The sequence below is a fragment of the Anopheles gambiae genome, chromosome 3 (genome assembly GCF_943734735.2).
Source record: "Anopheles gambiae chromosome 3, idAnoGambNW_F1_1, whole genome shotgun sequence".
In the NCBI taxonomy this organism is placed as follows: Eukaryota; Metazoa; Arthropoda; class Insecta; order Diptera; family Culicidae; genus Anopheles; species Anopheles gambiae.
In genome coordinates, this window is record NC_064602.1 from 67518103 (window position 1) to 67530463 (window position 12361).

At 43.4% G+C, this 12361-nt stretch overlaps 1 protein-coding gene across 4 annotated transcripts in view; it reads left to right on the top strand.

The window, feature by feature from the left end:
* The window catches only part of LOC1272555 (nephrin), a 79539-nt gene extending 68136 nt beyond the window's left edge, over positions 1-11403 (top strand). For 2 of the 4 annotated variants that reach the window (XM_061656401.1, XM_061656404.1), the window contains 14 exons: positions 701-854; positions 956-1093; positions 1260-1424; positions 1529-1675; positions 1862-1996; positions 3075-3155; positions 3510-3710; positions 3849-4439; positions 4580-4774; positions 7314-7384; positions 7583-7697; positions 7877-8052; positions 8147-8780; positions 9218-11403. In XM_061656401.1, coding sequence (XP_061512385.1) covers positions 701-854; positions 956-1093; positions 1260-1424; positions 1529-1675; positions 1862-1996; positions 3075-3155; positions 3510-3710; positions 3849-4439; positions 4580-4774; positions 7314-7384; positions 7583-7697; positions 7877-8052; positions 8147-8707 — 2730 coding nt within the window. In that variant the 3' untranslated portion in view covers positions 8708-8780; positions 9218-11403. Of the gene's footprint in view, positions 1-700; positions 855-955; positions 1094-1259; positions 1425-1528; positions 1676-1861; positions 1997-3074; positions 3156-3509; positions 3711-3848; positions 4440-4579; positions 4775-6835; positions 6980-7313; positions 7385-7582; positions 7698-7876; positions 8053-8146; positions 8781-9217 lie in introns of all 4 variants that reach the window. The other 2 variants (XM_061656402.1, XM_061656403.1) reach the window with 2 other exon arrangements.
* The last annotated feature ends 958 nt before the right edge of the window (positions 11404-12361 follow it).

The window sequence follows — 12361 nt, forward strand, 5'->3', positions numbered from 1 at the left end:
AATATTTGCCACCCGGCATCTCCGGCGCCACCCTCCGGAAAGCTGACCAACACCCGGTTGGGTGTGTGTGTGTGCCACAGTCGCCACTCTACAGCCAGGCCGTTGTTGTCCGGTCCGGTTCTGGGTGCTGTTGTTTTTGTGCTGCGCTGTTGTGCCGTAGCTGCTTGGGACCGTCTGGCCCAGGCCCTGTGGGGATTCTTTGCGCTGGAGGAAAGTGGTTCTGGTTTGCAGATGCTTTCGGTTTCGGTGAGTGTGTGTAAGAGTGTGCTTGTGTGCCATGTTTCGATTACCATCCGTCATTTCGCACCGATCCCGCAGGGGGAAAAAGCGAACGGGACCGTTTTGTGTGATGTGTGCGTCCTGGATGATGCTCAACGTTCCATTCAAAACCTATTGTGTGCAGTGTCGTGGTGCTTTGGTGCCAACGTGACACCGAGATGAGCTTAGCTTTGGCGATAGATCTTGTGAGGACGGACAGGAAAGGTAGAAGCACAGGGGACGTTAAGCATAGAAATGGATTATTTGCGCAAATGGAACAGTGTGAAAGTTGTTGAATTCAATTATGCTGCACAACAACAAAAAACAGACCACGAATGGTTGGTTACGCTTTAAATCATTCAACGCAAGACATTGCTATCAGCATAAAGCGTATGAAGAATGTAAATAGAAAGTGAAACCAATTTCTCGTTCCCCTCCACAGCTCAACACACCCACCAAAACGACGGACAAGTCGGTGTCGTCCGAAATTTCGATCCTGGTCAACGCGACGGATAATCAGGCCAAGTATCGCTGCGAAGCGCACAACTCGGCCACCGAAATTCCAATGTCGGCCAGCCGTACCCTTGCCGTGAACTGTAAGTACTTCTTGCGAGAGCATTTTCTTTGATCCGGGCTGGCCAAGCGCAGCGGCAAACACGATTTAACCGTTTCCTTCTTCCTTCGCTCTTTGTTCCAGTCCCACCGGAGACGGTAAAAATCAAAATCATTCCACCGGAGCTGAAGCCCGGCATCGAGGCGACGCTGATCTGTGACTCGAGCTCGAGCAATCCGCCCGCCACAATTTCGTGGTGGCGCGATGGCATCGCTGTGGACGGTAAGTGCTGCTGGCCCGAATCGCTGGGCATGGGGATTGCTTTGCGGGGATGGGGATACCTGCTGAATTGCTGCAAAATCGTTGGCAGAAGCTTTCTTTACCGTCTGTTTTATGGGTTGTGTTTTTTTTTTGTTTGTTTGTTGCTTCTATCGCCCATGCTATACAGGAATGAACAATTCGTCGAAACCGGGTCTATGGGGCGGTACCGTATCGTCGCTCGAGCTAAAGGTGAACATCAGCCAGGACATGGACGGCAACGTGTACACGTGCCAGAGCGCCAACGAAGCGCTGCAGCGCAATGTACACGAAGCCATCAAGCTGCAGGTGCTATGTACGTGTCTCCGAGCTTCTCGGAAAAGGCTCACCGATCCTCTTTGAAAGTTTTCTGCATCTCTTAAGTCGGTTTTATTTGCATCTTTTCCCCGTTCCCTCCAGATCCGCCCAAGTTTAAGCCACCGCCATCGTCGACCGTCGTCGGGGCGGAAGGTGAACCGCTGACCGTGGCCATGGTTGCTACCGGGAATCCGATGTCGATATCGTACACCTGGACAAAGGATGGCCTACCGATCCTTTCATCTGCCGGTACGTATAAGGAAATGGGGATGGGAAAAACAGCTTTTTACACGCGAGTGTGTGTGTGTGTGTATGTGTGTGTGTGTGTGTGTGTGTGTGAGTGGCCTTGGCTACCCATTCCTCTAATCAGCGAAATTAATCTGAGCGCAACTGTTTTTCATCCCCCTTTCTCCCGCAAAACCCGTCCGTCGATAGGTGCCCAGCGAATCGTCTCCGAGGGACCGATCCTCAACATTACCCGGCTCAACCGTAACGATACCGGCATCTACACTTGCGAAGCTGTCAACTCCCAAGGGTCGGCGATGATTAATATTTCCGTCGTAGTTGAGTGTAAGTACATGAATCAAACTTTGTCCAACTCGTGCTGTCGGGTTCGCCGTCCCGGTGCGGACATTCTGCCAGCCTCGCTCGGCGCTTTTCACTCTCCCAGACAACCGTGACACATGAGTTTTCTTTGGCCGATTTGCCGAATGTAGACCTGGGGAAAGTGGACGGGCAGCAACGGGCGTGGTACTTACACACGTACGCATTTGTCATCCGCTTTGGTTTGCGTTGTGCCCGTGTTCCACTGCGCCGCACTTCTGTTTCCGGCACAGTTCGAGAGGCAGTTTTTCCTCCCCGGGCACACTTTTCGCAAACCGGCACGTCCTGGCTTCTGGTAGCCGCTTTTGCCATTCTGCTACCCGTTACACGGATCAATGCCTGGGGACACTGGCCCTTCTTCCTCTTGCGTCTCAGGCTTCTGCCGTTAGCAAACGGCTTACCGGCGTATGTGTGTGTCTCGTATGGCAACGGTCAGTAGCGGCGTGTATTGGGCGTGAAAGACAAATGGTTTTCATTTTGCTTCTGGGGAGAGGGAGAAAGATTTCCAGCCTTTTTCTCCACCATTTGGGTGCGCCATGGTGCGTGTACGGGTGTGCTGGTGTGTGTGTGTGTGTGTGTGTGTCACACATACAGTATGCGCAGGAACACCGTACCGGTGTCCGGAAGCATTTATACGTCAACGGTGCAAATAAAAATTTATTACATTTTATGGATTAATGCATCGGGCCCGTGGACATTAATCTGGATGAAATTGTCTACCGGGCCAATACCGGAATATGGTTGGAGTTTTCGCTTTAGAAAAAAAAAACACACTGAGAACACCGAGAGAACGGCTGCTAGCGGGGATCCTCCTGTTGGCTAGAGCGGCACATATGGTGTTTCCCTTGCACGGGCGGTTAGAAGACGGGAGCAGGATGTGGGTGTGCGTGTGTTGATTAGTTACAGCCTTCCAGGAACAAATCTTTTACACCAACAGCAGACGGTTATTTTCTCAACGGTTTTGGACAGCTCGGATGCTTTTTTTGGTGTGTTTTGGGCAACGTATATTTATTTTTCTTCTTTGCTTTGCTTTATTTTCCAACAGATGGCGCATCGATACAGTCAATATCGGAGAACGTTACGGTCAATCCAGGCGAGGAAGCGATGCTGTCGTGCACCGTTGAAGGTAGGTTGAGATGTAATTGCACAGTTTAGTACGTAGCTGGTATAAAGATGACTTATTATCATGAATGATCAGTACAATAAAAACAAATGAGTTTAACGAATGAAGGGGAAAAAGGATTTAATTGCAGATAATAGCTTTTATCGGGCCAGAGCTCAAATAAGAATGATAAAATTCTACTTTAAAATACTCATGTTTCAAATTGAAGGCAATATTCAGAGATTAGTATTTGATTTTTTTATTTGCATAGACTAAAATAAATCTTCTGAGCGATAGGATCAATAAGCAGCGTTTAAGAAAATAATCCCTCGTTGCTGAATTAATTGAATGAGCCGCTTCGATATTGTCACCCAACAGGAAAACCGCTTACGGAAGAACACATACGGTGGGAGCGGATCGGGTACGATATGACCATCAAAACGTCCACCACGTTCGCGAACGGAACCAGCTATCTGCACGTGAAAAACGCTCGCCGAGAGGATGTGGGCAATTTCCGCTGCATCGCCGATAATCGCGTTGCCAATCCGACCAGCCGGGACGTTCTGTTAATTGTGAAGTGTAAGTGTCTGACACCATAATTGCAAGGTTTTTGTAATGATTGTTTCCAATTCGCTGCTTCATATTGACTTTGGAAAGCGTTTAAACATTACACTGTGTAATCTTATTTTACACTCTTCATCCAATCCCGCCAAACAGTTGCACCGGAAATTGACAAATCGCCCGTAATGTTGCGTGCGGCGGCCGGATTCGGGGAGCGAGCGCGACTGCCCTGTCGGGCACAGGCGGCCCCACGGCCCAAATTCTACTGGTCCCGGTCGGGCCAGGTGCTGAACGTAAATCAGTCGGCCAAATTCTACGTCGAGCACAAGCAGATCGATGCGCTGACGTACGAATCGATCCTGGTGGTGGAGCGGGTCGCTTCGAACGATTACGGCCTGTACGAGTGCATCGCGCGGAACGAGCTGGGCAATGTGAAGGAGAAGGTACGACTAGACGTTACCTCACCGCCCGATCCACCCGTCAGCCTGAACGTGCTGAACGTCACGCACGACTCGGTAACGCTCGCGTGGACGCCCGGCTTTGACGGTGGCATGAAGGCGAACTACCGCATCCGTTATCGGGAGCTGAACAGCGACCGGTACTGGTACGAGGACAGCCAGCCCAACTCGTACAAGCTGACGATCGGTGGATTGCGGATGAACACGCTGTACGTCTTCTCGATAATGGCATCGAACGGGCTCGGTTCCAGCCGCTACCTGCCCGATGTAACGCGTGCCCACACGAAAGGTAAGGAGCGACAGGCTCGTTTATTTGTTGTGTACAACCTACATTAACCCCTACAATCTTAATGCTAACATTCGAATTTTGTGATGTTAAATAACTGCATTTGTGGCGGCAAACTTTTGGCAAACCCGCACACTCAACAGATACGCCACCATCCCAGCCAGCCTCTTCGTTGGGCAGCAAAACGGCCACCTCACAGTCGACCGGCGGCACAATCGGTGCTTCCGGTATCGTGCTGCTAATCGGTGTCGCTGCCGGAATCTGTCTCGTGCTGCTCAACATCATTCTGATTGGATGCTGCATCCATCGGCGCACCGTCCACAAGCGCATCAAGCGGGGTAACGTGTCCTTATGGTGCCGCAAACGGCTTGCTGGATTTCGTTGTTGTTTTAGCCGTGGACGACGAGGAAGCGTTCTTTTCCGTACCCTGCGTGTTTGCTCTGTGTGGTTCCCTTAGCGCCTCACTGCATGGTGGGCAATTCGCTTGTGAAACTGGGGTAGGAAAGACTTTTTCCAAGGGATTCTGAAACGAATAATGAGAATAAGAAGAAGTTTTGTTTTTGCAGAAACTTTAATGACTTTGTTGTTGTTAAACCATGTTGTTAAGTTTAATAACAACATATAAAAAATATATCAGTTTTGCTACTATTTATTGATACGATACAAACATATTTGTTTCTGCAATTCAAATTATATAATTTCAACGATAAAGTATTATTCACAAAAAATTGCATTGTGATTGTGACACAGGTTTTTGTGAAGGTTTTTGCCCTCCATTCTTCGATTTCTCTCAATGGAGACGCCCAGTACTTTTCGAAGTACAAGCAAAATTACCCAGAGCTGCTTGGTTTTCTGCAAATAATTGCTCATGAATTCGCTATTTTTATGTTTTAATAATCAAATTCGTCTTATTTTGCATATTTGCTAAATTATTTCTTAAAATTCCTTCAATACTCAATAAATTATCTCTGAATCGAATAAATAGTTATAACTGATTATGTGGACATTTTTCCTCGCCAAGCGCCCACTGTGCGCTGGATGAACTCATTTGTATAAGCTCGTCTGCTCGATTTCCCCCGAGACGTTTGACAACTTGTCTCGAAGAATGTAGGGTGAAGGGTGTGCAGTTGGTTCGACAAGTAAATGCGTCACATCGTTGTCGTCGTCTTCGATGCATTGACTCTACGCCGGCTTGAGATTGTCCCTCAACCGGGTAGATGCTGTATCGATCCATCAATCATCTTCATCATTGCCATCCATTTGACACAACTCTATCTCTTTGCGCTCTACACTCACTCATACTGCACATTCACACACAAACACATACGTATATAGACGCTAGGACAGCTAATGATAGTTGCTCGACCCTCGACGATGCTCGTTGCGTGTTGGGCGACGGATCGATACATTTGCTTCCGATTTCCCCGGCTAAACGCACCATTAGCCACTTGTTACGGGTGCATTCAGTGGGAAACGATAACGATGTAAATTGCAGTTGCAGTTGTAAGGAAGAGAGCGATCAGTGGTTTGTACGTACTAGCAAGAAAATCGGTTTCACAGCAAAAAGGACTTGGGATAATGATTTCCGACTACTGGTTTATTTATTTATTTTTCTTTGGAAACGTTGTCATCGATTGATTCATGACGGTTTGAAGTTGGAAAGCAAAAATGGCTGTTTTAATCTTGTACAGTTGTTGCTTTTACATTGTATGCCATAAAAAATGCAATAACAGCGTATAAAGCTATTTCAAACATTGTTCACATTGAGCGGATTTTCATGCGATAAAAAACATAACTTTTTTTGATAACCTCCACTCCACTGTACATTTTGAAGCACGCTTTGTTTTCTACACAACAAATAGTTTCCATTTTGTACACATGCGCTTGATCGCTTGATATAATAAAGTAATCACAGAATGGCAGAAATATGTTTTGCTTCATCGAACATGCTAGGATTAGGTCGTGTTGTGCGCTAGAGAGTCAATTTACTATTGCTACACAAAAAAGGCCTGCATTGTTTCTGCGATGTTGTCCAAACAAGCTAACTGACATGGATTTTTGAAGTTTTTTTTTGCGAGCATTGGCATCATGTTTTGTTCCAGGAAAAGAATGATTATTTGTGTGTTGCAGTCTGTCTATTCATATTTATAACTTTTTGTCGTGAAAGAGTGCTACTTTAACGTTGTACTTTAGTTCAGTAGCTTATGTCACAAATATTTGTTCATGCTTGCAGTCTTTCAATGAAAATGGATTTAAGATAGTATTATGTTCACTTATGATATTTTTTGTACTATTGATACTAATTATTTTATTCAGTTTTTTTGCATATTTATTTATTAATTTGGTTTATTTATTATTTTTATTTCTTTTCATGTTACTCACAAAACTCTTACACTCAGGCCCTGCTGTCGACGTTCCCGAGATGGTACAGAGTGCCGAAATTCCTAGTTTTGTTATTTTCTGTATTGCTCTGGCCGCTCTATGCCTGCTGGCAGTGAATGCTGGGCTTGTAATTTGGTGTATTATACGCAAACGAGCAAAAGGTAAGTGTAACCATCCACCTTGATAGGCTAACACGATCTCCTGCGAGATGAGCAATTGGAAATAAGTTCATTCATTTGGTCGCTGAATTTTGTCTAGAACTGCTAACTCAATGGCTTGTTTTTTTGTAACCTTACGCTGAAACTAAATTCAAAATCTTTTACTAATACCCTATATGTCGGCTACGAGCTGCAACATTGTTTAGCAGTGTCGTGGAAAAGAACGCACCTCGTCGCACCATCGAAATCGTAGACAGCAAAGCAGTCGTGTGCCAACCCTTTTTTTTTCTTCTTGTTCCACCATTCCTCGTACTAAACATTCGTCATTTTGTTACAGGCGAAACGCTGTCTAGTGTCTCGGAAAAGAGTGACGCTTACTCGACCGACGCTAATCGTCCTGACTACACGGTAGGTGCCTTTTAACCCTTGGAAACAAGCAAGCAGCTTCATTCATACCGTTGCCAGCTCTCATGTTCATCACGAGGAGCTGCGTGTGTGTGTTGGTGCCAAGGTCTAACTAGTTCTCTTTCTTCCACGTTTTGTTTTCATCTGCCTTCTTTCCCCATCGACCATAACTCTCATCGCACACAAACGAACAATTAACAGGATGACACTACCAGCAAATCTGCTTCGACATATCTGGTGGAGAATGGGGATATGCCACCGCCGCGCTATCAAAAGGAGGGCACGCTTCCCCCGTACCCTAACAATATCAATGGAGGTGGGTTTACGATTTCTCTTCTTCCGATTCTAGACTCTAACGAGCGTTATTATTAAAAACCCCGTCTGGATGGCTCTTTGTGAGAATGCTCGCAGTGGTTCCATTCTGAAGGAGTCAAAAATGCAACATTAATCTTTAATCTTTCAACTTTTATGTATTCTGACGCTTGTGATATATAGCTTACGCACGTACCTTGCCCCATCCCCGGCACAACCCAGTGAACTATCAGCAGCGCAGCCACGACGATCAGATGATCGAGCGCAGCAGCTACGTAACTGCTCCGTCCCCTGGACCACCGTTCGACGGGTCCTACTACAACATGAACAGCGACCGCTACCTATCCTACCCTCCAATGGTATGTGTCTTTTTTGCTATAGCTTCTCAACGTCTGCCAAACCTCGATGCTTAGTATCTCTCTTGCACGTTCTCTCCCGTTTCCCATAACTCAGCAGCAGGATTATTCGGCAATGGAAATGTCCACCCCGCCACCACCGGTAATACCGGCACTGCCCAAGAATACTGGCACGCTCACGCGCACATCCCGTCCGATGGTTCCACCGCCGGACGTTACCTACCACGCCCAGTCGGTAGTGAACGAAAGCTCCTCCTCGCCGCAGCACATGAGCAGCAACCTGAGCAACACGGTCCTCGGTCCGTCGCAAGCGCCCGTCCCGGCACCAAAACCCCTGCAGGGCATACTGAAGGATCCGAAGCGTAACAGCAGCGCCAGCAACAGCAGCCAGCACCAGCAGCTCCAGCACGGTGCACAGCTGATTGCGGTCCAGAACCCATCACCGGTACCGCTGGTAGGCGGTGTGCCCGGGCTGCCGCTCGTTGGCAGCACTTTCCTGGGCGCGGCAGTGGCGGGCAATGGCCCGAACGGAGGCACCGGTGGGACTAGCAGCTTGGGCAACAGTTTACTGATCGGTACGTACGATCCAAGCAGTACCAACCTGAGCTCGTTCAATGCGTCGTTTGGCTTCACGGATGCGGATGGACATCTGGTGTAAAGTGTGGTATTCGGTTAGCTATTCCACAACTGCCAAATAGCGGCGCGGATGTAATTTTCTCAAGAATAAGAAGGTAAGTTGGTTTAAACATTATATAAAGTACCTGTCCGGTCGTTTAGCTATCACATTTTATCAGACATGCTTACATGAGTCAGTATTCCGATATGAATATTGCATTGAATAACTGATAGGTGAATTAGTTAAAAGTGTAGAGTTTGATAAACTATATTTTGAAATCTTGTATTTAACGCGAAGAATAAATTTGAATTTTGTAATTTTAGTCGTTTACTTTTTGCATTTAACTATAATTTGATTTAAATATAGAATGATCCCGATCATAATTGACCATGAATGGGTGGGTAATCAAATTTCATATTTAATTTTGCCAGGACAGTCAACGATCGGACAGTGATGTACCCTTTTTTTTTATTAAATACAGTTATTGTAATGTATTTTTCTGCTTTTATTTTTCTTTCTTCCTCACTTTTTCTGTAATATTCTGATAATTAGCGTGTTTGAACGCTGTGTTGACTGTGATAAAACTTTGCTAGCATAATGTGTAATTACGGTGTCGAGGTGTCTGAAGTTGTCGTGATGAGATGAGACGAGACCGCAAGCTGTTTAGAACGCCGCTCACTATGCCACTCATGTTGTCAAGTGTTTGAAATGAGCTGCAAGTAAGCGCGATTTTATTGACAAAGTTCTAGAGCAGCGTGAACTGGAGCGTACTGGACCGAACAGCCCTTGGCGTTCTAATCCCCCGTCTGTCTAGTGATCACATCTACGTTGCCCGGTTGTGAGAAAGTGTGAGAAAGTGAGACAGAGAAGTAGCACATGGATATGGACAGAGCGAAGAAGGTTCTTAAAACCCAATGTAAGTACATTAATTAAAAAAAAAAACAAATAAACATTTAAAAGAAGGTTTAAAACAAAATGCAAAACAAATCAAGAATCTCAAATGCTACAATCACTCGCGGGTTGCAGCGCTAAATATACATACATCTATAAATATTACTATATATATACTTATACATATTCAAACTTTCAAAAGTTCATATTCATATATAATGTAAATTCGACAGAAAAAAAAAACAAAAATGAAGGCGAGCTTGCAAGAGCAGCTTAAGACAGTTTGCAGGAAAAGTTAAAGGGAATTAAAAAAAGCTAGGTGGCCAATTGTTTGAAAATCAAAACGGTGCAGGTAAACGTGTTGTTAAAATGAAAATGATAAAACAAAAAAAAAAAAACAATTCACATCAAAACGAAAGCATCTTTAACTGATTAATTTACCTTCAGATTCATCAATCAAGCTTTCGGAAAAGTAATGCTTGTGTAAAACGTGTAATCAAAACTGCAGCAAAATCACAAACGCAAAACAAGAGCTAGAACATCCAAAACTGAATAAATCAATGAAACAAGATAGTGACACAAACATTACAATCGAAATGTAAGCAGCTACAAATAATAAAGCCAGCCAAATACATGAAACAGCGAGAGCAGAACAGAAAAAGTGACAAAATAACGCAGTGTACAAAGGAAACATAAATCAAATTAAACAGGTTAAGGGGTTCATGGGGTGTACAGATAGGACGCAAGCAGGCAACAAACAAACAAAACAAAACAGCAACAAAAAAGGAAGGCTCGTTTTGAGTGAGCGGAACATAAACGGAAGCAAATAAGTATGGAAATAAATAGAGAGAGAGAGAGAGAGCTAGCTAGCGTTTAAGATGTAAGGTGCAGAAAAGGAAGAGAAAAACTCTTTAAAAAACACAAACACAACATCACAGTACTGATTAATACTTATGAAGCTAAGTCTAATTTTTAAATTAAAACAGTAAACACTACTGAGCTAGTAAAATTGCAAAACGAGAAAGAGCGAAATATAGGAAGAGAGAGAGAGAGAGAGAGAGAGAGAGAGAGAGAGAGAGAGAGAGGAAGAAAGGGGAAGGAAGAGAGAAAACAAAAAATGTAAAAAGAACGAAGTAAACACAAACGAATCTCTGATACCGAATTAAATACTCACATCGTTATAATGGCTCCCGGGACGATGGGACCAAGGTGGACAGAGAAGGAGTAGAAGCATTAAACAAGGCTTGTAAAAATATTGTCCACTTCTTCTGTCTGTACCCGTCGTTGCACACCCGGGGCCGATTCGCTAACGAATACATATAATTTATTTCACACTCCGTATCGTTGTACAATAACTAGCTACTATAAAGACGTGCTCTACGTTCGTTTTCTGTTCGTTCGTTAATAGTGAATAATTTTACCTAGTGTGTCAAAATGAAAAAGGAAAAAAAACAAAACCATTGCTGTAATTATTATCGAAACAATCGCAACACAAGCCCCCTTTTTACCGCTCTGATCTGATCTGAATGAATTCATAACCAAAGGTAAAACCAGTGTACAGCGTCTGTCTGAGCGTGTGTATGTGGGTGTGTGAGTGTGTGTGTGTCTGAACGTGCTGGCCAAATGGTGGTCAAATCGGACCACCCAACAGCCAAAACACACCCGACACAAATCTTCTTTATGTCTAAGGCATGTTTAGAATTATCTGTTCACGGTTACGAATGCGACGCATTGCGGCGATGGTCAGTCTGAGGGTGAGTTTAGTGGAATAGTTTTATTTTCTACTTCAGGTAGTAATGATTAAGCATTTAAAATAAGTTAATAAACTTCGAGATTTTATAATTAAACATCAGCATGATTATTAATTTGGAGCACTTGTGTCCTTGTTGCGTAAAAAGAGAAAACATGCAAATATCACATTTTTATGAATGTAGCGGAACTTAACAACATCAAACGATTATTTTTCCTCAAACTCATCATTTCTAACGTATTTGTTAGGAATTTTGTGGTTGAGTCGTGTGACGACTTCTAAGGCGTGATTGTCGTTTTGCATAAGGTAAGCTAAATATACCAACGTTTCCATTTTGCAATCGAATAATCAATATAATTCGTGGGAAAGATTCATTTGTATCTATATTATGTTTTGTATTAGTATTTGTATTATGCTGAATAGGTGTTTAGCATTCGTGAACCATTCTTTTGTATTTCTTCCATATAGACTGTGATTGAAGTCATATTTTACATTAATCCGTTTCAATTATTGGATTGTATAGCTTCAGTTTACAAATAACTGTTCAGTTTACAAATAATGTTATTTGCTCTATTTATATGTAGTTTTTGTATTGTTTTGTGTAAATATGTGATGTTTTTTCTGTGTTTTTTTCTACCTATTTTTTTGTTTCATCATTAACAGCAATATTGATAATTCATGCATTCCATCCTTGCCTAGTGCTTGATTGATTTTAATTTTATTTCGTTTTTTATTGAGGTTATTCCAGGTATAGTTTCTTTTGATGTTTGTTGTATTTTTGTGAGCATTGTTCATATGTTTTATGTGGTGTTTGTTTTTAATTAAAAATGTGGTATTTATTATAAATATTTCATAATATTTTTTAAATAATTTAACAATTCTCTCTTTACTTTAATCAATTTTTTGAACGTGTGTTGTCTTCTCTTTAAATCTATTTCGATTCCGTAATCTTGTTTTTCATTACGTATTTGCAAAACTTATGTTCTTGAATATCTCAAAAAGTCCATGAATTGTGCATGCCTTAATTCTATTTATAATTTTAGTGAAAGTGCATT